Source organism: Aureobasidium pullulans (genome assembly GCF_000721785.1).
Source record: "Aureobasidium pullulans EXF-150 unplaced genomic scaffold scaffold_41, whole genome shotgun sequence".
Lineage (NCBI taxonomy): Eukaryota > Fungi > Ascomycota > Dothideomycetes > Dothideales > Saccotheciaceae > Aureobasidium > Aureobasidium pullulans.
Genome location: NW_021941061.1, coordinates 102,629 through 125,232, shown reverse-complemented (window position 1 = coordinate 125,232; position 22,604 = coordinate 102,629). Strand labels below are relative to the sequence as shown.

The following is a 22,604-nucleotide window of genomic DNA, read 5'->3' as shown; positions in this document are numbered from 1 at the left end:
CGACCTCCACCATGAGTAATAACGAGGATGCCGCCATTAGCGATCTCTGTCGCAAGATTGAGCGCGAAAAGACACTGATCGCTGGCTTTAATTCTATGCGACAGGCCACAAACAACAGCCAGGTCAACTCGCGTATCGACTCGCAAGTCCGCGATGCCCAAAGGAATCTCAAGTACTTTGAGAAGACTCTGCAAGACCTGCAGAGTCGCAAGCTCGGCGACAACATGTCCAACATGACCCTCAACAACGACTCAGGCCCGCTGCCGCCTTCGCACCAAGACGACCAAGACCCCGGCAGCTACGGAGCTCCCGGCCCCGGCGGATACAGCATGGGTGGCGGCAACGGCCTGATGCCCCCTCGCGCGCCGTACGCCCCGCCAGCACCCGGTCAATCCGGTCTCAAGAACCGTCCCAATTACAGCCGACTGGACCTGATCAAGGCCGAGACACCCCACCTCGGCCCGCGCATCCAGCTCATGCTGTCACAACTCGAGTTCAAGCTCAGCGTCGAAAAACAATACAAGGATGGTATCGAGAAGATGGTGCGCTTGTACCAGCTCGAGGGAGACCGCAAGAGCAGGGCAGAAGCCGAGGGTCGTCGCATTGAGAGTAGCCAGAAGATCCACCTTCTCAAGCAAGCTCTGAAGCGCCATGAGGATTTGCATGTTGCCGACATCAGCACCGACATGCAAGACGATGACAGTCTAAACATCCCCAGTCAGCGCAAGCCTCTCAGTGGTTACCTGTCTATCCGCATTCAAGCCATTGCCGATGTCGACCATGCCGCGACGGGTAGATTCTCGCGCGGTCCCGAGACGTTTGTCATCTTGAAGGTCGAGGACAGCTTCAAGGGCCGCACCAAGGCCACCCGTACCGACCGCTGGACCGACGAGCAACACGACTTCGATATTGACAAGGCCAACGAGATTGAGCTGACTGTCTACGATAAGGCGGGCGAGCACCCCATGCCCATTGGTATGCTGTGGGTACGCATCTCGGATATTGCAGAGGAGATGCGTCGCAAGCGTATCGAGAGCGAGGTTAAGAACTCTGGCTGGATCTCTGCCGATCACATGGGCGACTCAGGCCCGCGTCCCGACATGCAATTCTCTCCACCTCCAGGAAGTGCAGGTGCTGGCTCAGTACACGCTGGTCAACAAGGTCCCTCTGGCGGCTTTGGCGGAGGCCCAACACCGCTGACCAACCCTGTTGTAATTGACGACTGGTTCTCACTCGAGCCTGTTGGCAAGATCAAGCTGAACTTGAGCTTCGGTATGTCTCTCTTCTTCTGCAGATGTTCCATACACACTAACACTTCCCAGTCAAACAAACTCGCGAACGCAGACCATTCGACGTCGGACTTGGGCGTAAGGGAGCTGTTCGTCAGCGCAAGGAAGATGCAGTCGAGCAGTACGGCCACAAGTTTGTTCAGCAGACTTTCTACAACGTCATGCGCTGCTCTCTGTGTGGTGACTTCTTGAAGTACACGGCTGGTATGCAGTGCTCAGACTGCAGATTGACCTGCCACAAGAAGTGTTACCCAAGTGTCGTCACAAAGTGCATTAGTAAGTCCAACGCAGAGTCAGACCCTGACGAGGAGAAGATCAACCACCGCATTCCTCATCGCTTCGAGGCCTTCTCCAATATGGGAGCCAACTGGTGTTGCCACTGCGGTTACATGCTGCCTCTTGGAAGAAAGCAGGCTCGCAAGTGTTCTGAGTGCAGCTCTACCTGCCACAACAACTGCATCCACTTCGTTCCGGACTTCTGCGGTATCTCCAACGAAAAGGCCAATGAAATTCTTGGAGAAATCCGCAGAGCCACCAAGGGCCGCCAGGGCACAAGCATGTCGGAGCGCAAGTTGCGTCCTGGCACAGCCAACAGTGTTAGGCCCGCTGCTCAGCCCTCTCAGCCTTCGTTTATGCCTACACCCTCTCACCAGGATCAAACGGCGAACCCTCAGGACAGGCCACTCTCCTATGGTAAAGATCGCATGTCAGACGCCTATGATGCTCCACCTCGCAGCTCGACGTATGGCGCGCCTGCCACCTCGGTTGATGCTGCTCGTGCATCCTTCGCCGCTCCTCCTCAGTCTCCTCAACAACCGGAAGCTCGTCCACCACCCGCTCACCGTCAATACTCGTCCCAATCTGCTGCAGCGGCCGCAGCTGCAGCTCTTTCCGGCAAGCGCTCATCAGCGGCAGAACAGAGAATTCCTCCCTACAACCGCTCTTCCACCGACTACCAGAAGCAGCAGCAACAACAGCAGCAGCAGCAGGCCAGCCAGAGAAGCTCCACAGCGACGACAAGCGGCGATCAATACCCTCAGCAGAGAACTTCCCAGCCACAGCCTGCAGGCTACAACCCAGCAGACTATGCCGCTGTCAGTGGCTTCCCAGTCCAGCCTCTTCAACAGCCTCCTCAACAAGCTCAACCTCCTCGCCAGCAATACCCTCCTGTTCCAGCACAAAGCCCGCCTCCTACCACCACTCCTACGTCACCACCAAGCAAGACTGCAACATCTATGGGACCTCCTGCAAGAAAGACTCAAGGCGGGAACATCCGTGTCGGCCTCGACCACTTCAACTTCCTTGCTGTACTCGGTAAGGGTAACTTTGGTAAGGTTATGCTTGCCGAGACGAAGCAGTCGAAGCAACTGTATGCCATCAAGGTTTTGAAGAAGGAGTTCATTATCGAGAACGACGAGGTCGAGAGCACAAGGTCAGAGAAGCGTGTCTTTTTGATCGCTAACAAGGAGAGACATCCCTTCTTGACCAATCTCCACGCTTGTTTCCAGACCGAGACCAGAATCTATTTCGTCATGGAGTACATTAGTGGTGGTGATTTGATGTTGCACATTCAGCGTGGACAGTTCGGTACCAAGAGAGCTCAGTAAGTCTGCAATATCGGTCAGATACGAATTTTGCTAATACCTCACAGATTCTACGCCGCAGAGGTCTGCTTGGCGCTCAAGTACTTCCACGAGAACGGTGTCATCTACCGTGATTTGAAGCTTGACAACATCCTTCTTACATTGGATGGCCACATCAAGATTGCTGATTATGGTCTCTGTAAGGAGGATATGTGGTACGGCAGTACGACCAGCACGTTCTGTGGTACTCCCGAGTTTATGGCCCCCGAGGTAAGTTATATCTAGACTTGTACATATTGATCCCTGCTGACTCGTTGCGACAGATCCTTCTTGACAAGAAGTACGGTCGTTCTGTTGATTGGTGGGCATTTGGTGTTCTTATCTACCAGATGCTGCTTCAACAATCTCCATTCCGTGGTGAGGATGAAGACGAAATCTACGACGCCATTCTCGCAGATGAGCCGCTATACCCCATCCACATGCCTCGCGACTCGGTGTCGATCCTCCAGAAGTTACTCACACGTGAGCCCGAGCTCCGTCTGGGTAGTGGACCAACTGATGCTCAGGAAATCATGAGCCACCCCTTCTTCAAGAACATCAACTGGGAGGACATATACCACAAGCGTGTTCCTCCACCTTTCTTGCCCACCATCAAGGGCAAGGCTGATACCAGCAACTTCGACTCCGAGTTCACAAGCGTCACACCGGTACTTACACCAGTGCAATCCGTATTGACTCAAGGCATGCAAGAAGAGTTCAGAGGATTCTCATACACTGCCGATTTTGTGTGAGCACAGTCAGAACCAACCTCCCAGCCGACGAACATTCTGGCCTGGCGATTCGTATCGCGAGAGACATGACGAAGGTAGCTTCAACAGGATAGATTGCTCTCGTCCCTCGGACTACCTCACCATTGCCATGCATAGGGTTTTCAGCATTCTCTCTCTCCCTTCTCTCTTTACATCGCACCACGGATACAGTAGACGAGGATACCACAGCAAGGACGTCGAGAAGAAGGGACGAAAAATCACGCCGAGGCACTGCGGCATATCTTAGACAGGACACATGGAGCAGTAAGCATGTGGGAGAGAGGCTTCATCTGGTGAAGAATAGGAGAGTTGTCTTTCATTTCTTGTTTGGCTTGTTTGGACGGAGAGAGCAAGGCGAGAAGAGATGCGCGGATATAGAAGCTATCATCACACACACGTTGTAACGGCATATGAAACAGTAATTGACGAACCCTCTGGATATTCGAATGTCCTGCTATGATATGTTGAGCTTTAAAGGAGAGATTAGAGATTGAGAGCAGTGGGTTTCTTACTAAGGCTTCAGTGAGGCTTCAACTTGTCAATGTTGGTGTTCGGAAAAGGACTCCGAAACAGCTTCCCCTTCGTGCCCTCCCCTGCATCACGCAGCTGCTCCCTGGACGTACCTCCACTACCCAATGCGTCTTCTCTTCACTCCAAAGCCAATGCCTACTCATCATGTGAGATGTACAGGCGATGGATGACGATGGCTGAGTACATCTGAAATTAGCGCACCGCCACTGACTCGCTGAAACCGTTGCGGGGAGAGCTCCTCAACACCAAGAGATGAGCTGTCGTGTTTTTGCGGGCGCAATCATCTTGTTTCCCTACATAAACATCCTATCACAACCCCCAATTCACTGGTCAAGACTGATAGATCTCACGGCACGCTGTTGTTCACGACAAGACATCGCAGCATTCGCCTTCTGACCACTCGACATCTTTCGCGACCTCGGAAACTCATCACATTCGGACATCAAGGTGCTTCTCTATTCACCATGGGCGGAGGACACGAAATCCCCCACAGACATGCGACAACGAGTCAGCAACCTACCTCAGAGCCAGAATGGAACAAAGGCCTCTGGGGTCTTGTCGACATGGGCAGCAACGGCATCCGCCTCTCCATCACAGACCAAAGCGCACCAACAACTCGAGTTTTACCCACCGTCTACGCCTACCGCAACAAAATCTCCCTCTATGAAGCTCAATATGACGAGAACGGCACCAAAATCCCAATCTCTGCCGCTGTAATGGATGATGTGATTTCCATGTTGTTGAGGTTCCAAATCTTCTGTGCGGATTTTAGGGTTCCGCCCGAGCAGATTGAGATTGTGGCGACCGAGGCTACAAGGGCTGCTATCAATTCTGCAGAGTTTGTGGAGAAGATTAGAAAGGAGACTGGAATTAAGATGAGATTGTTGAGTAAAGAGGATGAGGGTAGGATTGGTGCGTATGGTGTTGCGAGTTCGTTTTCGTCTGTGAGAGGCTTGGTCATGGATATGGGTGGTGGTAGTACTCAAATTACTTGGATGATTGCGAAAGGGGGTGAGACTCAGATCAGTCCTGTCAGTGCTGTCAGTTTTCCATATGGAGCTGCTGCGTTGACTAGAAGGTTGGAAGAGTTGAAGAAGGGGAAGAGTAAGCATGAGGCGCACAAGGCGAGGGAGGAATTTCGCGCTCAGGTCAAGACGCAATTCCAGGAGGCCTACAGCAAAATTCAAGTCCCCAAAGAGCTTGTCAAGGATGCTATCAAGAATGGCGGCTTCCGTCTTTACTTGACTGGAGGTGGTTTCCGTGGTTGGGGTTACCTCTTGCTCCATCACGAACAGGTGGCTGGTGGAGGTTATCCATTCTCCATCATCAACGGATTCACAGCCCAGAAAGACGAATTCGAAGACACCGAGAAGATGAAGGAGATTGCCAGAGAAGCGAAGGAGATCTTCCGCGTATCGGATCGTCGTCGTGGTCAGGTACCTGCTGTATCCTTCCTCGTCAGCGTGCTCGCCGAAGCCATTCCTCATGGTATCCGCGAAGCTCATTTCTGTCAAGGAGGTGTCCGCGAGGGCGTTCTTTACAACCGCCTTCCTGCTGAGATCAGAGCCCAAGATCCCCTTGAAGTAGCGACAAGAGATATGGCTAAGCCAATCTCACCCAAACTCGCCGCTCTGGTTACACAGTCACTACCAAGTGGTACGGAGATACACGCCGGTGTGCCTGAATCCATCGATGTTCACATGATCCGCGCCTTCGCCAACATGTTTTACTTCCACGCCAACATGAACAAAGAAGTTTCTTCGACATCTGCGTTGTACAGCACAGGCACTGGCATTCTATGTTCCACCCATGGTTCTTCACATGCGGATAGAGCATTGCTTGCTCTCATGCTCGAAGCAAGATACGAAGGCGAACTGGCTCCTCGCGAAACAGATTATCGCGACCAACTCATCCGCTTGGTGTCAAATGAAGAAGCATGGTGGACCCAATACATCGGCGTCATCGGTCTCATCCTCAGTCGCGCTTTCCCAGCTGGTGTAGTTCAGGATGATCTCTACGACATCCACACCTCTACCATCCTGAAGAAACCCGAAATACGCATTTCCTCAGAATATGTGGATACGCTTGGCAAAAGAGGAGACAAGGAAGGACTGATGGTTACATTTACATTGGTCTGGCAGACGGAGAATAGAGATGATCCTATGGAGGTCAAGGAGACTTTGGAGCGACATATCAAGGATCTGGTCAAGGTTGGCAGGAAGAAGCATGCGGTTAATGGATGGAGGATCAAGGTTGGGGCGCAGGTCAAGGATGATTATCCTAATGATTTGAAGTAAGGTAGATGAGGCAAAGAGGTTTATATGTGTCAAATATTGTTACAATATGTCTTTTGTTGAAGACAATAATAGTCGCTGCCTTCACTCGAGACCATCTGGCCTCTTGGGTCAAATGCGCTGTCAAAAGACTCCGATGCTTACCAAGATATCACCAGATAGTCGCTTTCGCATGCATTTTATATTAAACCTCCTGCAGAGCTTATAAAGCGCTGACTCAGTCCACTGAAGAAAATACATACGTCAACCGATACCAAGAAAATCAAAGAGGATGCCTTTGCAGAAATGCGGTTCAAATCTCACCTGCAATCACCCCGCAATGCCTCGGCTGCCAGGCAGGCACCAGGGAAACGGCTATTGCGGGTATATAAAGAGTAAAGCTAACAACCTTCTACTTCAACACAACCTCAATCTTTTCTGAAGAAGGCAAGGTCTGCAGTGCCAGCTTCTTTAGACATCAACATGTCTTCCTTTGAGCAGAAATTCGAGCAAGCGGTCAAAGATGGTGTTTTCTCCGGCGCCATCTTGATGGCTAAAGATAAGAGCGGTAATCAACAACTCCTCCCTTCTCTATCCCATCACATCTATTGGCATATACTCATGTAGAGGCAGGAAAACTCGACTACGCCAAATCTTTCGGCACCCGCTCCATGGGCGAAAACGCCAAACCTCTCGACCTCAATACCCCCCTCTTCCTAGCCTCCATGACAAAACTCTTGACTTCAATCGCCTGCATGCAACTCATCGAACGCGGCCTCATCTCCCTCGACACCGACGTCAGCTCCTTCATCCCCGATCTCGCCGCCCAACCCATCCTCCATGGTTTCGACGACAATGATAAACCCATCCTCTCTGATCGCAAGAAACCAATCTTGTTTGTGCATTTACTCACCCACTCTGCTGGAACTGCTTATGATAAGATGGTCCCTGTGTTGGAAAAATACCGTGATCAGCAGGGTCAACCTGAGGATAGGGCTACAATGACGACTAAATGCGTGTATCCTCTTCTCTTCGAACCAGGCACTTATTGGTCCTATGGCACCGGTATCGATTGGGCGGGCAAAGTGCTGGAAGAACTCACCAGCCAAACATTGCAAGCATATATGGATGATAATATCTTCGCTCCTCTAGGCGTGGATAGGATCAAATTCACACCATTTCTAACGGAAGAAATGAAAAAGGAAAAAGCGACTATTGGGTTGAGAATTGGCGAAGAGGGCAACCTCATCAACCTCCCCGATACCAAAAACATCGACTACGGAGATGCTGAATGTTTCGGTGGTCACGGTGGCTACGCAGATCTATCCCAATATTTCAAAATCTTGGAATCGTTGCTTGCCGACGATGAAAAGTTGTTGAGCAAGGAAAGCACAAAGATTATGTTCTCGCCACAGCTGACGGAACAGGCGAGGAAGGGTATCAATCAGGTATTTAGGATGCCAGAGGTGGTTTCGCTGTTTGTTGGTTCTTTCCCAAAGGAGGTGGAATATGATTGGGGTGTTGGTGGTGTGTTGATTGATAGTGATGATGCTGCACAGAGGAAAAGAGGGACGATGATTTGGAGTGGGATGCCGAATCTTTTCTGGGTATGTTGTTCTGCTTGCTTACTGCTCCTTCATTTCTGCTTCTGTATGTGATTTGCTGACTTGAAAATGTGTAGTTCGTTGACAGAGAAGCTGGGGTTTGTGGGTTGTTCGGTACTCAAGTCTTCCCACCTGGAGATAAGAAGGTTGGAGAGATGATTAATCTGTTTGAGAAGGAGATGTATGACAGAGCTGCTGGAGCTAGTGGGGCAAAGTTGTGAGAGAATACGTGTGTGCTAAGGGAGTCGGGTCTTCACATATCCTACGAATCTTCAAGCCTTGATCTGATGTCCCTCCTCATCAAACTTTTGGACTTGACCACTGAGCAAAGCATCCTGCAAAGCCAAGCCAATCTCTAAACTCTGTATCCCAATGTCCAAAGCCACAGGAACATCTTTGTCCTCCAAGACACTCTCGCAGAATTCGATGGCCTCGGTGGCAAACGCGTCTTCGAATCTCTCCCAATACTCCGGCTGCACCTGATGAGAGATACCATTGCTTGAAGCCAACTCGACAAAATCGCTGCGGGGTTGCACATTGATGGATAATTTCCCAGCCGATCCGGTGACTTCGGTGCACACATCATGACCGTGAGCTTGAGTCCTGCTGACGTAGTAATATCCAAGACATCCATTAGTGTACTCGACAACACCAACACCATTGTCTACATCATTGAGCTCTTTCAATTCGGGATGATGGGTGATGGTTCCCACAGCCCAACAGGCCTTGGGCTTGACATCTCCCAGCAACCACAAAGTCAGATCGATATCGTGGATTGCGCAGTCGTAGAAGATGCCACCGTTTTTGGCTGCATAGCGGACGAAGAAACCGGTAGTGTCGAGGAGATCGGTGGTTTGGGAGCGTACGAGGAATGGTTTGCCGATACTGCCGGAAGTGATCTGAGCTTTGGCGGACCTGTAAGAGGCATCGAAACGACGGGAGTAGCCGGCCATGACTTTGAGGTGAGGGTTTTGCTTTGCAAGGGCGCATACATCACGAGCCTGTGATGGTTGTTAGTATGTATATATCGCACAAAGAGATATAGCGCAGCCATACCTCTTGCAAATTCTGGGAGACAGGCTTCTCGCAAAGAACGTGCAGATTCTTATTGATACAAGCAGTAGTCATGGAAGCATGAACGTTGGTGCTGGTAGACACCCAAACAGCTTGAAGCCCTTCCTTCTCGATCATTTGATCAAAAGAGGCAAAGACTTCGATGTTGCTGTCTTTGAAAAACTCGCGAGCCCACTTGAGTTCAGTCTCATCGTTCGAGCAGACGGCGACGAGATTGGCGTGAGGGACGCGATACATCAGGGTCTTTGCATGGCGTTTGCCCATTCTACCCAAGCCGACGACTGCAATGTTTAGTTTGGTCGAGGGAGCCTTCGAAGGCATGTTGTGCAAGGAGTCCATTGTGGCAAGGGGGTGGAAGATTTTTCCGATTGTAGAGAAGAGAGATACTGAAGCTGATGGGAGAATGAGAGTCTACTTTAGGTACCGACCTGTTTTATAGCATTGTTCGGGGACAATATCCTTTTCTTCCGGCACATGTTGAAGTCAAAGGCTACCGCTTGGCTGCCTGCAACCGTATGAAAGCGGGGTTTGATCTCACGGACCTACATCTTGAATGCTGAATTCGCTATTTTTGTGTTATCAAGAAAGAGATGATGGAAGCGTTTGAGCTCGGGAGAGAGAAAAGCGGCGTGGCTTCCCGAAACAGTAAAATAGCCGTGGTGGAACACGAAGCGGGGTGATCGACGTCTTCGGCTCGCTGCCTCCTTTTGTCTCTCACACTGTTTTTGGTTCCAACTCCGCAACTGACCAACACACATAGCAAGTGTTTCCGCAAAGCTCTCTTTCTAGATGCCGTCTCGATGTCCAGACGAAGCTCCAGAGCTGTCCGCTCCAAAACAGGTTGTCAGGTGTGCAACCCTTTCCGGTCGAGAAGGGAAAGAATGAACGTATCGCTGACGTGTCGAAGGGCTGTAGAGAGCGACACGTCAAATGTGATTGTCGCATGAGATCTCTGCCGAATTTTGTCCACTGACTGATTGACTGGCAGGCGATGCGGCTTCTGGTGACTGCTCGAGATGTGTGAAAAGAGGCATACCATGTTCACGGCCATTCGACGTTCGGTATAGGCACAGCTTTGCGGAAGCCGAATACGCTTTCTCGACATCCCAAATATGGACTTCTCCATCTTCGTCTCTGGTATTTGTTGACGAGAACGCTTGGGCTCCAGGTGAGATACCCGAGAAACCTCGAGCGACAGAGACCACTGTGGCAGCCCGCAGTATAGAGACACTCCTTTCCGAAGAGCCTGATCAGCCGAGGCGGTCGCTATCGAACACGGGCCGCTCATACACACCTAATGATGAGCTTCAAGTGGCGCCCATCTGCCCCTGGCCAGATGACCAAAGCACCACACACGATCTTACTGGCGTTTCAGACCGTTTCTCGCATGGCAATGCTCGCAGTCCGCTGTCAGACCACTTTCCGGGAGAAACGCACCATGTCCCTGGCCAGCACAATCTCAGTCCTCGAAATGGTTCGAATGGCTTGTATACACCTCGGCAGACTTGCATCAGCACTCGAGAAGAGTTGCATTTGTTCCGGTACTTCGTATCGACAGTCGCTCGCAATCTCGACATAACCGATCCGGCATGCCACTTCGCCAACGAAGCACCTCTTCAGGCCCAAAGCAATCAAGTGCTTGCATATGCTCTGTTGGCAGCCTCCGCTCGCCATCTCAGTCAGACGACTGAGTACTCACCAGTAATTGCCGACCGCTACTACCAACAGTGTCTCGAGCTGTTGATACCATTCCTTGACGACGCCACTGCTGTCTTGAGTGAAATCCTCCTGTCAACCATCGTGATACTGCGGTATTTGGAAGAGATTGATGCGTCTTTGGCCTTCAATCCAAGCCATCGCATAGGTACTCGTGCTTTTATCAACCTCCAAACCCACAATTCGGCCACTGATGATTTGCGATCCGCTGCCTTCTGGTTGGGAGTGCGGCAGGAGGTGTATTATGCCATTGCCAATCAGAAACCTACCATGCTACAATTCGATCGTGATGAGAGCGATGCAGAACTTGAGCCTACTCATGAGGGAGCTTGGGCGAACCGTATGGTGATGCATTGCGTAGGTGTCGTCAACTATTGCTTCAGTCCGCAGCGACAAGACATCACCTCAGAGTACGACGTGCTGCTGCAATACTGCAAAGCTTGGGCATCATCATTGCCTTCTTCTTACCGACCTATTCTGCACCAGGATCAAGGACAAGACACTCCTTTCCCAGATATTGCTTTTTTATCTTCTGCTGTGGTCATAGGGCTGCAGCATTATCATCTTGCTTCCATGCTGCTATGTGCGCACGATCCCAGAATACCGTGTATAGGTCTTGCTCGCATTTCGGCTTCCGAGACTGTAGACGATGGATTGAGGAATCATGCAAGAATGGTTTGCGGGCTTTCTGTCAGCAATGGTGAGTGTCGGTCTGCTCTCATTGCAAATACTGTTTGCTGACATCAATTACAGATGATGTCGCGCCTGGTTTTGTCAACGCATCTATGGCTATCTCGCTCGCCGGTGGATTGTTCAAGCAAGAGGATGAGCGGGAAGCTTGTTTTGGTATCCTCCGGAAGTGTCAGAAGTTGGGGTGGCCGACGGAGGAGATAGAGGTACAACTCAGGTCAAGCTGGAGATGAGTGTAGAGAATTCCAAGAAGCCGGGAAAACACACGTCTTCGGAGCAGGGCTTCAATCATCATGGCCCTCATTGTCAAACCATGACTAGATACCTTCTCTCAAAGCCTCGCGAGCGCACAAATTCCCTCCAAGCAATCCTCCCTCTTCCCAGAACTCGACTAAAAAAAATGCCATCTCGAACCCTAATCCCTCACCACCATCCCCAGACCAAAAGGAATGTCCCATAGCCCTCAGGCCGGCAAAAGTAGACGACGCCTGTGTGATTCGAACACACGCTCCCGAAGGAAATGCCTTAGCAGGGCATCGCGTTAACCACTCCGCCAAAGCGCCTTTATTTGCATCCCGAAATTGGTTAGATCTCGAAGCTGGATGAGTGTGGGTCAATTTTTGACAAATATCTATCATCAAATGAGCTGTGGAGTGGAGAGAAAGATGGCAGGGCTGTAAACGCGAATGTCCTGCTGAGGCATTTCGTTCCTGAGCGTGTATTCAGCTGGTAGCGTCGTGGGATTTTGGATGAGGGTGAATGAATCGGCCGTATTGGTCGCGCATGACAGGAAGAAATTGCAGCAGGAGGGGAAACAAAAAAGGCAATTTTCACACATAATCGAGAGTCACCTGGATATTTGGCAGCAATGGTCAACAAATGTGCCTTCTTAAACTTATCCGGCGCATGTCACACCTTGGATCCGATAATCCAGAAGAGCATGAATGGAAGTCTCGCAAAGATGGCTCTTCCTTCTATACAAGAGAGACTGATAATTATTGATTAAACACTACGTGATTATGACTGCCATGACTATATCGCTCCATAACCACCTCGACCTCTGCCTTCTCTGAGCCTTGCGAGACAGTACCAAGCACAACTGAGCATACAGAGACCAGCTCCAACCCAGCTATGCGCGGGCATCTTGAATTTGCTCAACACGACGATCTGGAAGACACTTCTCGGAAGTGAGACAAAGTTCGCCGATAGAGGTGAAGTCGCTTTGACGAGCAGCAAGAATGAGGAGAAGACACCAAACCCACCAAGTGCTGCGCAAGACATGAGAAACCAGAACCAGGGAACGTCCAGGAAGTAGCAGTTTCTGTGGATTTGCTTGAGCTCACCAGAAAACAGGACGAAAGGAACGAGCATGGCTATCGTGAGCGAAGACGTGTAATGCAGCACTCTCCAGTATGCACGTGTTTCTTCCTTTGTGCCCGTGTTGACAGTTGCTGTCCTGCGGTCAGAAGTACTCAGTAGATCGCCCTGAGGTACCAGATCGGAGACGAGCTGGCGATAACAGCGTAGGAGAAGGACAGGATATAGTGCGACAAAGGCAGAGCTAAAGACACCGGCAACGACAGACTCCCAGGGATCGCGCTCTCCGGGACGGATGCTGGTCATGAGAAGATTCAGTGTTGCAATCATGGCGGATGACATGGTCTGAATTGAATGTTGCTGGCGCAGCAAGACAGCTGTCAGAATGAGCGTTAGAGGGATGACGGCGATTCTGGAGATCATGTACATTGGCATGACAGCATACGCGAATGAGATGTTGGACAGAACAGTTTTCGCAAGGAAGACGATGGCGACGGGAAAGACATGCTTGGCAGTGTTGCGCTGGAATTCGAACAGGCCACCTCCTGCGATGCCTCCCGAACCATGGACAAACCAGTTCGAAACGTTCGTAAAGACGGATTTCGTCCTCAAGCCTCCGGTATATCTTGTGGGTCTATTTCCCTTGTTGTAGGCTTGCGAAGGAGCAACGATGGCGCCCAGTCCAATGATTCTCAGCGGACCAGCAAGTCCTCTCGTCAAGGCTGCGAAACCAAGCAGAAACAAGTGTGTGATGCAAAGCTGCAACAGCGTCAGGGTGAGTGGGTAGGGAAATTTGTATGTGCCGGTCCACAAGATGAACCTGTTCATGAGAAGAGTGCCGAACTGACAGCCTCCGACCCAGAAGATCAACAGACCCAAGTATACCCTCCATCCTACAGCAGTGCCGAACAAGAATTGGCCAATGCCACCCTTCTGGAAGATGCGTTGTGCGATACTCCGGTCGCCTTCCATGTTATCTTTTGCAACCAACGGCCTGCTCTGAGAGACATTGCACATCTCGTACTCCTCCTCATCTTCTGACTGGGCGGTGCTTTTGCTTGTTGCGAATGGCGATGGGGACCGAGATATGCTGACAATAGGGATGGTAGGACTAGGTCGCAATTCTGGTGAGGGACCGGCAGGCGCTTCCTTCATGATGACGGGTGAGTAGCGAGGCTCTGGAGTGTGTCGTTGGGCTTCTGTGTCTGAATCATCCAAGGACAGACTCCTGCGACGTGTCGTTATGTTGAAGGTGTTGGCAGATCCAAGGAGCGAAGCTGCCGGCTTGAAGAAGCTGTTCGAGGCGAACGGGTTCGGTCGATTCATCTGTGCATGTGGCTGCCTCGAACCTTGAGGCTATGTTTTGGTGCTGCTCGTGTTTAGGGGGGCTTGCTGACGACGCTCCAGTACGACTTCGTCTCACACGCACGTGGGAATGGGACGGACGGGTGGGAATTTTGTACGTCTGTTGAATTATGATATGGCATTACTGGAAGGAAGCCAGGTTCAATGCACTTGGGTTCCTCAATCAACTTCTGCCAATTTCATCTCGCAAATCAAAAGGTTCATGCCTCGATTCACCGAGCCTTCCCTCCGCACTCTCTTGGCAACTCTTCTTTGCCAGGGTCCACAACCTTCCCCAACAAGGAAGTCACTATCTCCGACCTTCCCAAACATTCCCTTCTTTTGCTACGCATGATTCTTCCTGGCACATGTGATTCTACCATCCAGCACGGATCCTCCTCAAGTCCTCAATTCTTGAGGTCGCACGAGAATCATGGCGGGTCTATCAAACTTCACCTCGGTCTTTTCTGCCAACACCGACACTCGTGTCGCAAAGCGCAACCGCCGCCCTTTGTCTTGCTCGACATGTCGGGCCAAAAAGTTGAAATGTGATCGCCAACAGCCATGCGTATCTTGTGTCAAGAAAGGAGAAGCCTCCATCTGTGATTACAGCTCAGTCGCCTCGAAGAAAGATCAGAGACCTCGCCCTGCTGTCAGTCAAGATGCTGCTGCTGGTCGCTTACAGAGACTCGAAGACATGGTCAACGGTTTGATGCATGCCGCTCCCATGAGTACTTTTGTAGTCACTCCTCCAGATTCGTTCAGTTCTCCCCAGGTCAACACTCCCGAATATTCGAGTGTTTCTGCAGGTGGTCACTTGAGCCAACAAGGTTCTCAAGTAAACTACATTGGTGGCGCGCACTGGGCTTCAATTCTCGAAAGTATTCACGACATTCGCTCCGTTATGGACTCTGATTTGAACGATGCGCCCTCTGAACCAGCACTCAAATCCGATCCCCTGTTTGGCCAAGAAAAGCTTGTGACTATTGAGCAAATACTTGCAACACTACCAGAGCGACACATCGTCGATAGCCTTGTTGCAACCTATTTCAAAGAGACTTTCCTGTCTTTAATGTTCGTTCATAGTGGCAAGTTCCAAAGGGAATACGAAGCTTTCTGGAAAGATCCATCATCAACCAGTTTCTGCTGGTTGAGCATACTATTCTCCATCATGTTCATGGCAGCCAAGTTGGCCGTTGCACGAGGTCTCGCTTCAGTTTCGGATCCGTGCAATACCAAGAGAGCTGGCGCATTGAGGATGGCTGCCAAATGCCTCGTTACAGGTCAATACCTCAAGGCTCAGCCATACTCCATCGAGGCATTGCTATTTCACTTTCACTGCATCTATGCTCTCCATGCGGATCCTGAGATTCAGCCCTGGCCGATACTGACCATGGCGACCAGACTTGCACAAAAGATGGGCTACCACAGGGATCCCCGACATCTGTCAGCCAAGCTTACCCCTTTCGAGAGCGAGATGCGACGAAGAGCGTGGCACTATATTGAGGTCTTTGATATCACCATGTCGGCGCAACAGGGTATCCCAGCCATGATCAACGAGGATGAATGCGATTGTCAGTTTCCGGTCAATCTGCTGGACGAGGACTTTGATGAGAACACTACCGTCATGCCATCACCCCGATCACATGCCACCCACATTCCAATGCTCTTCTTCACTTGTAAAGTCGTTGCTGTTCGGCATCTACGTCCAATCATTCGACATGCATTGTCTAGTCGGAGGTATGATCTGGAAGAAACCAACAGGCTTCACGAAGCACTTGAAATAAGTCACCAGAGCATTCCACCTTCCCTCCGTATCCGCCCCATCGCCGAAACCAGCTTTGTCGACCAAGATTATCTGATCATGCAACGGTTCATGCTTGAGCTACAGTATCTGAAAGGACTCTGCATCCTACATCGACCTTTCATGGCATACAAGAAGGACGATCCAGCATTCGGTACATCGCGAGAAATCTGTGTGAACTCTGCGTTGCGGCAACTTGACTTGCAGAACGACTACTACGAATCTCTCCAGCCAGAGGGACGTCTGTACACGAGTAGATGGATGTTTACCAATGTCACGCTCCATGAACAGTTCTCAGCTGCCATGATCGTGTGTTTGGACCTTTCAGAATCGAAGTCACAAAGGTATGTCGAGTCCCAAAGTTGATATTCACGCTGTGCTAACTCCGTTCTTCAAGTCCAGAGTCCAAGGCAAGAAAACTAGAAGCACTGCAGAAATCTCGACACGTCTGGTCCAGCAAAAAGCCTGCATATAGGGATGCTATTCGTGCAAGTCACGTACTCGGTGTCATGATAGCAAAGTTGACTGCTCAGGATACTCGCTCACCGCCAGCTGCTGAAACTGGTCAACTTGTCATGCCGGGATACTGCCCGTGCGCTCCTTTGGAGCATATATTGAACCGCCCAGAAACTCCACCTGCTGTTCAGCAAGTCACTGCACTCACCGAGGATTTGATGGACATTGGATCTCTCGAAAGCATACTAGATAATCCTGACATGCTGAACTGGGTAAGTGTTGTTGTGGTCTAACTCTAGCAAATGTATGCTAACATGCATGATAGAATGATATTGATACCTATTTGATTGATTACAGTGGTGAACTCAATTACGCGGAACAGCGTCCATTCGACATGCCAGATATCACGCTCTGATCTCCAGCTATCTATGCCCAGTTATTGTCAAACACCTTGCCGTTGACATAGTTGATCATCTCTTTGACAGGCGGCAACCTTTCACCCTCTCCAAACGCCATACCCTGCTTCATGACCTTTCTATAGTTCTTCCCTGGAGACACTTTTCCAAGCACATACTCCTGTCGCGTTTCAACCCGGTCAGGCACAGGAATCGATCGGCCAACAACTGCCTCCATTGCTTGCCACGCAAATGTTACCGCCTCCTTGGCACCAGCTGGAACACCTGCATCATCCAGCATGAATATCTTTGTGTTTGGGTAGTTCTTCTGAATGAAATCGGTAATGTTGGGGTTGTAAGCACCGCCACCGCACATGAAGATCTCATCAATGTCTTGCGATGGAGCGTAGCGACGGTAGTGGTCGACGATCGCCTGCGCAGTGATGCGAGTCACGGTGGCAACCACATCATCCTGTGACATTCCCAACTTCTCCGCTCTTTCAATCAATCCATGTGCCATGGTGTCTCGGAACACTTCTCTGCCAGTTGTCTTGGGTGGCTCAAGCTTGAAGTACTTGAATTCCAGGAATTCATCCACCAGTTTCTGGTTGACTGTACCGCGCTTGCCCATGGCACCGTCTTTGTCGTACTCTTGCTTTCCATTGGTGTAGTGTCGCACGACAGCATCGATGAAGACATTTCCCGGGCCAGTATCGAAGTCGAAGCACTTGTCTACGCCACCCGCATGGTCTGGAGGAATGAAACAGACATTCGCAATGCCGCCGATGTTTTGGCAAGCTCGTAGCTTATTCGGGTGGTGTAGTAGAAGGGCGTCGAAGAAGGCGATGAGTGGGGCTCCTTGCCGACCAGCTGCTTGGTCGCTGACTCTGAAATCTGTCACGGTTGTGATTCCCGTCTGTGCAGCAATGAATGTGCCTTCTGCCATGGTCAATGCACTTTTCGTTTGACCTGGTTCAGGCATGCTGAGTAGCCAGATTGTCTGGCCGTGTGATCCAATGACATCAATATTGTCCATGGACACGTCTTGCTCCTTGCAAAACTCCTTCACGGCCGATGCAAACGTGTTTCCTAGCAAAACATTTACTTCGGATAGTTCCTCAGGTGTTGTGCGGTTGTGTAGGATCATGTTCATGACTCGCTTCTTGATCTTTTGCTCCAATGGAATTTCGCCGTACTTGAGCAGTTCGAAGTGCATTGGTGCTTCAGCGCTCGTCTGTCGGAATCTGCATAGTGCGCAATCGATGCCATCCATACTGGTTCCGCTGTTCAAGCCGAGGACGGTCAGGTCAAGTGCCGTTGTGTCGCCATTGATGTGTTCCCTATGGCCGTCCATGTTGATGGTGTGTGAGAGGAATCAATGGTATGAGAGGGTAGTTGAGGTCGAAGATCAAACCGACCAGCAGGGACCCTGCGATGATAAATGTATTCCCCCATGACAACCCCAAAGTATCTGCCGACATGTGATACAAGATCGAGATGTTGCTGTTCATGAATTTGGAACATAAGCGGGGAAGGTTGTTCGGAAGTTCGGGCCGTGGTTACGGAAAGAGGATTAGGCGAATATCCGAATGACAATCTCGTCATCCCCACGACATCGGCAGTCCAGTACCGTTGTATGAGCTACGACTGCTTAACAATCGCAAACGCCATTTCCGGGGCCCCGAATGAATTCCTGGAGTCGTTCTCGGCTCCCGGTCACCTGGAAGTCAAGAGACGTTCTTCTAATCAATACTCCAGTTCAAGTACCATACTGGAGAAAAGAACATAAAACCAGTTGGATATCCCTCCATCTCGATCACTCATCTCACCCTCCATACCATCCACTGAATACCAGCACACTCCAAAACCATGGGCTTCACAACAGCCTGGAAGGGGCTCTCGCCTGCCAAACTCAACATCGCTATCCAGACATTCGCTTTGATCTCCATCTTCTTTGAAGGTTATGATCAAGGTGTCATGGGAGGCGTGAATGCTTCGCCAAACTATGTTACTGAGGTCAATATCGGTACTGCTGATGGCACTGTGACAAATACCACAAAGCAAGGTGGCATTGTCAGTATCGTAAGTTGATAGGCATGACTTTACAAGGGAATCAGAAGCTAAGACAACGCTTGCAGTACTATCTTGGTGCCATTGTTGGCTGTTTCGTCGGAGGATGGGCAGCCGATCGAATTGGCAGAATCAACGGTCTCTTCTTTGCTGCCATGTTTGCTCTTGTTGGAGGTGCCTTGCAAGCTGCAACCCAGAGTGCAGACTTCATCCTTGTCGCTCGTGTTGTCACTGGTCTCGGCACTGGAGGTAAGCATTGAATCCTGTGCTCTGACAATATCTCATCTGACCACTTTGCTCCTCAGCTCTCACCGGTATCACTCCTGTACTCGTATCGGAAGTCTCCAGCGCAGAACATCGTGGTGGTTTTCTTGGATACGTCTTCATCGCCAACTACCTCGGAATCTCAGTCGCCTATTGGCTCGACTTTGGTCTCTCCTTTGTGAACAACGGTTACTCGGCAGTCCGCTGGCGATTCCTCCTCGCTTTCCAATGTCTTCCTGCTCTTCTCCTCCTCGCAGGTATCAAGATGCTTCCCGATTCTCCCCGATACCTGGCTTCAGTCGGCAGAAACGAAGAAGCTCGCGAAGTTCTCGAACACGTCCGTGGAAATTACGGTCCAGCTGTCGAGCAAGAGTTCAATGAGATTGTCGCCATGGCTGAAGACACCAAGCCCGCTTCTCCTATCGAGTTTATTAAGATTATTCTTGGTCTTGACAAGACAAAAGGCGCGCATCTTGGTCGCAGAGCATGGCTTTGTATTTGGTTGCAGATTATGGCTTCTTGGACCGGAATCACTGCTGTTACTGCATACTCGCCAGTTCTTCTCCGTCAAGCAGGTTACAGCGAGATCAAGCAGAATGGACTTGCTGGAGGATTGAACACCATCGGTATCATCGGTACCATCATCTCCGCACAGATCGTCGACAGATACGGTAGACGCAAATGCTTGATGTGGGGAGCTGCCGGCCTGTTCGCTGTCAACTTGATTGTGAGTCTCCCTCCCGTTTCGCAAACGCCATTTGACCTGAATACTTGCTAACATTCTTCAGGCTGCCTCGCTCTACGAAGCTTCCCGCGCCGATCCTTCCAAAGCTGCCAGTATCGCTCCTGCCGCCGTAACCATGTTATTCCTGTTCAACCTCATCTACGCCTCCACCTGGGGCACAGTCGCTTTCCTGATCCCTACAGAAATCTTCCCCAGCAGAATGAGAGCACAAGGAAACGGTTTCGGCATCACCGGCTGGGCCATCGGTGTCGGCTGGACAGTCCTAGTCAACCCAATCATGTTCGAAAATATCCAGGTATGCTATACGTTGACCCCTCCTCCCTCCCCCAAACTTTTACCAGAACAGCCACTAACGAAATCCACAGAGTCGCACTTATTTCCTCTTTGCTGGATTGAATTTCATCTGGATCGGAATCGTCTACCTGATTTATCCGGAAACCGCAAATCGCTCGCTTGAATCTATCGAAGCTATGTTTACCACTTCGCCGTTTTATTGGCAGATGGAAAAGGCGTATGCGGAGAATAAGGATTTGTTTATCACAAAGGCGGAGATGGAAGGGGGGTTGGAGAAGCGGAAGCAATTTGAGTATTCCTCTCATGATGAGCTGCCTCAGGTATAACAAACATAGCAGACGAGGAAGATACAAGACTGAAACAAATGTTTAATTGAAATCGAACGCCCAAGACCAGTTCTCGAATAATTCTGCCGGAAAGTGTATCTGTGGTGATTCTTCAGATGTCATGAGCTGCTGCTGCTGATGTCCGGCACTGACATTCGGTGATGCAAAAGCATTGCCATCTACTTGCGTTGTTGCCCACGGAGACAAACGTTCCGCATCCACCGACCGCTGTATCTTCATAAACTCATCAATCCTCGACACCTGCGTGCGTAATTTATCGCTAGTCCCAGCTGCACAATACAACCCCACCTCCAGATTCGCAAGCAAATTTGCAAGATCAAGCAATACGGACCGCACACGTCGATAAGAGGATTCGGTGAGTCCGTTTTCAAAGGCCGAGCCCATTATACTGCCGATCCCTGCCAAGTGGTGGAAAAGTGGTGAACTGATTGCGCGAAGGTAGGCGACGGGTACACTGGCGAAACCGTTGATGACTTCACTGGCGATCTGGCATTTTTGGTCTACGGTGGAGTTTTCGGTGGTGAAGAGGACCATGCGGACGAGTTGGAGGGAGGCGGCGATGTTGGCGGCTTGGAAGCCGAAGAGGTCGTTTTCCAATCGGCCCGTTAGTGGTTGGGTGGACTTGAATATAGGAGGTAGGTGTTCGTATAGAGTCATGATGTTGTTGAGGACTGATGTGTGTGGAGTGCTGCTTTGCTCGATGAAGCTTTGAATGGAAGGGGTACGCCGTATTGGGTTTTGCAGATGGCCTAGACGATCGACCGTGTGTTCAAGGATTCTATATAGGTCGGTCACGAAGTTCCATCCTTTTATCCAAGTAGGCGCCTCATGGGACTCATTAGCAGTCGGAGCGTTTGTGTCGTTGAAAGATTCATCATCACACTCGGTTGGATAGCACACGCTGAAGCAAGCTTCTCTGCTGCGTGCAAAACCACCCCAGATGATAGAAGAGAAAATGTCCAGGGTATACGTAGACCAGAAGAGTCTTCTTCGCTCCTCAATTTCGACATGACCTATACCAGAAGGCCAATTGTCCTCATCTTGAAGCATACCCACAGCGACGAAGCTGTGGTAAAGACCAAGATAATAACTCATCTGACGAGAATCTCCATACTGGATTGAAGTGATAGCCAGCAATGCATACGCTCGCATGTAGTCGAGTTCTTGTGACAACGACGCGTCATGAGGGATGGCCTCTTTAGCGAACCTGAACAGCTCTTCAGATGAAGGATCTTTGAGCGATGCTGCGTTCCAATTAATTGTGTACAAAGCACCGTCGCGCACACGGGCAGAAGCAAGTGCACACATGGCCAGAACAGAAGCGAACAGAGGCCGACTTGAAGCGTACTCTCCTCGCGATACCCTTCGCAATAATGTCGGTCGATGGAAGAAGGGGAAGACCGGATACACAACCTCGAAATATATCTCCGTCAGGTCCATCACAATAGCTTGAGAAGGCATGACTCTTGGCTTCCAGGCATCAGTGTCCAGTGGAATTTCCTCATCTCTGCAAGACACTTGTGCTTGTACAGTGTCGCTCTGATTAGGCGTCTCCTGGTGAACATTCCTAGCCTGATTCACTGCTATCCTGGCCGCCTTCGGTTTTGCTCCTCGCGGTCTTATTGGTCGCTGAAAGGTGCATGTTTCGCCATAATCGATGCAATTCTGGCACTGCCCTTGTTCGCCATCAGCGCCGAGCCGACATTTAACACTACGGGCACTGCACTGATCGCAAGCTCGCCGATTTCGCCGTGATTTCTGGGGTCTCTGTGTGGCTTCGCTCTGACTCATGATGAACAACAGTCAAGGCCTGCATCATGTTGCTCTTGAATTTGACATTGAGAGTTTGTTCAGATTTGGATTGCGGTGTCGATGTTGGGTTACCGGTAGAGTCGAAGAGGTGGACAGAAATGACGACGCGATGAAAAAAGCATGTCGCGTTTGCGGGGCGGGCAAGAACCACCCAACCTTCCTTCCATCTATCAACCACAAACGCCCA

At 50.6% G+C, this 22,604-nt stretch overlaps 10 protein-coding genes across 10 annotated transcripts; 6 read left to right on the top strand and 4 right to left on the bottom strand.

Moving 5' to 3' along the window:
* Positions 1–11: 11 nt before the first annotated feature.
* On the top strand, positions 12–3,663 carry M438DRAFT_340370 (protein kinase C; the record flags this gene model as incomplete). The annotated part of the gene is made up of 4 exons (XM_029904312.1): positions 12–1,272; positions 1,323–2,892; positions 2,941–3,142; positions 3,196–3,663. The coding sequence occupies 4 exons, from the start codon at positions 12–14 to the stop codon at positions 3,661–3,663; spliced, it is 3,501 nt and encodes a 1,166-aa protein (XP_029755001.1).
* Positions 3,664–4,494: 831 nt separating this feature from the next.
* M438DRAFT_329344 (Ppx-GppA-domain-containing protein) lies at positions 4,495–6,699 on the top strand. Its single transcript, XM_029903247.1, has one exon. It carries the CDS (start codon positions 4,677–4,679, stop codon positions 6,507–6,509), a length of 1,833 nt encoding a protein of 610 aa, XP_029755000.1. The 5' UTR covers positions 4,495–4,676; the 3' UTR covers positions 6,510–6,699.
* Positions 6,700–6,916: 217 nt separating this feature from the next.
* On the top strand, positions 6,917–8,473 carry M438DRAFT_350201 (beta-lactamase family protein). Its single transcript, XM_029906577.1, has 3 exons — positions 6,917–7,053; positions 7,119–8,092; positions 8,167–8,473. The coding sequence occupies exons 1-3, from the start codon at positions 6,969–6,971 to the stop codon at positions 8,308–8,310; spliced, it is 1,203 nt and encodes a 400-aa protein (XP_029754999.1). The 5' UTR covers positions 6,917–6,968; the 3' UTR covers positions 8,311–8,473.
* Positions 8,362–9,484, bottom strand: M438DRAFT_284996 (NAD binding Rossmann fold oxidoreductase; the record flags this gene model as incomplete). The annotated part of the gene is made up of 2 exons (XM_029901495.1): positions 8,362–9,090; positions 9,146–9,484. 2 exons carry the CDS (start codon positions 9,482–9,484, stop codon positions 8,362–8,364), a joined length of 1,068 nt encoding a protein of 355 aa, XP_029754998.1.
* Positions 9,485–9,896: 412 nt separating this feature from the next.
* On the top strand, positions 9,897–11,824 carry M438DRAFT_350200 (uncharacterized protein). The gene is made up of 4 exons (XM_029906576.1): positions 9,897–10,011; positions 10,071–10,095; positions 10,152–11,579; positions 11,633–11,824. Exons 1-4 carry the CDS (start codon positions 9,964–9,966, stop codon positions 11,800–11,802), a joined length of 1,671 nt encoding a protein of 556 aa, XP_029754997.1. The 5' UTR covers positions 9,897–9,963; the 3' UTR covers positions 11,803–11,824.
* A 697-nt stretch (positions 11,825–12,521) lies between these two features.
* On the bottom strand, positions 12,522–14,426 carry M438DRAFT_350199 (uncharacterized protein). Its single transcript, XM_029906575.1, has one exon. The coding sequence runs from the start codon at positions 14,210–14,212 to the stop codon at positions 12,602–12,604; it is 1,611 nt and encodes a 536-aa protein (XP_029754996.1). The 5' UTR covers positions 14,213–14,426; the 3' UTR covers positions 12,522–12,601.
* Positions 14,427–14,663: 237 nt separating this feature from the next.
* M438DRAFT_285033 (uncharacterized protein) lies at positions 14,664–16,905 on the top strand (the record flags this gene model as incomplete). The annotated part of the gene is made up of 3 exons (XM_029901498.1): positions 14,664–16,378; positions 16,432–16,762; positions 16,816–16,905. 3 exons carry the CDS (start codon positions 14,664–14,666, stop codon positions 16,903–16,905), a joined length of 2,136 nt encoding a protein of 711 aa, XP_029754995.1.
* An 11-nt stretch (positions 16,906–16,916) lies between these two features.
* M438DRAFT_410002 (UPF0075 domain protein) lies at positions 16,917–18,332 on the bottom strand (the record flags this gene model as incomplete). The annotated part of the gene is made up of 1 exon (XM_029910059.1): positions 16,917–18,332. Exon 1 carries the CDS (start codon positions 18,237–18,239, stop codon positions 16,917–16,919), a length of 1,323 nt encoding a protein of 440 aa, XP_029754994.1. The 5' UTR covers positions 18,240–18,332.
* A 422-nt stretch (positions 18,333–18,754) lies between these two features.
* M438DRAFT_285014 (general substrate transporter) lies at positions 18,755–20,584 on the top strand (the record flags this gene model as incomplete). Its single annotated transcript, XM_029901496.1, has 5 exons — positions 18,755–18,967; positions 19,024–19,204; positions 19,261–19,946; positions 20,008–20,259; positions 20,330–20,584. 5 exons carry the CDS (start codon positions 18,755–18,757, stop codon positions 20,582–20,584), a joined length of 1,587 nt encoding a protein of 528 aa, XP_029754993.1.
* M438DRAFT_168846 (uncharacterized protein) lies at positions 20,313–22,596 on the bottom strand. Its single transcript, XM_029899104.1, has one exon. The coding sequence runs from the start codon at positions 22,394–22,396 to the stop codon at positions 20,627–20,629; it is 1,770 nt and encodes a 589-aa protein (XP_029754992.1). The 5' UTR covers positions 22,397–22,596; the 3' UTR covers positions 20,313–20,626.
* Positions 22,597–22,604: the final 8 nt, after the last annotated feature.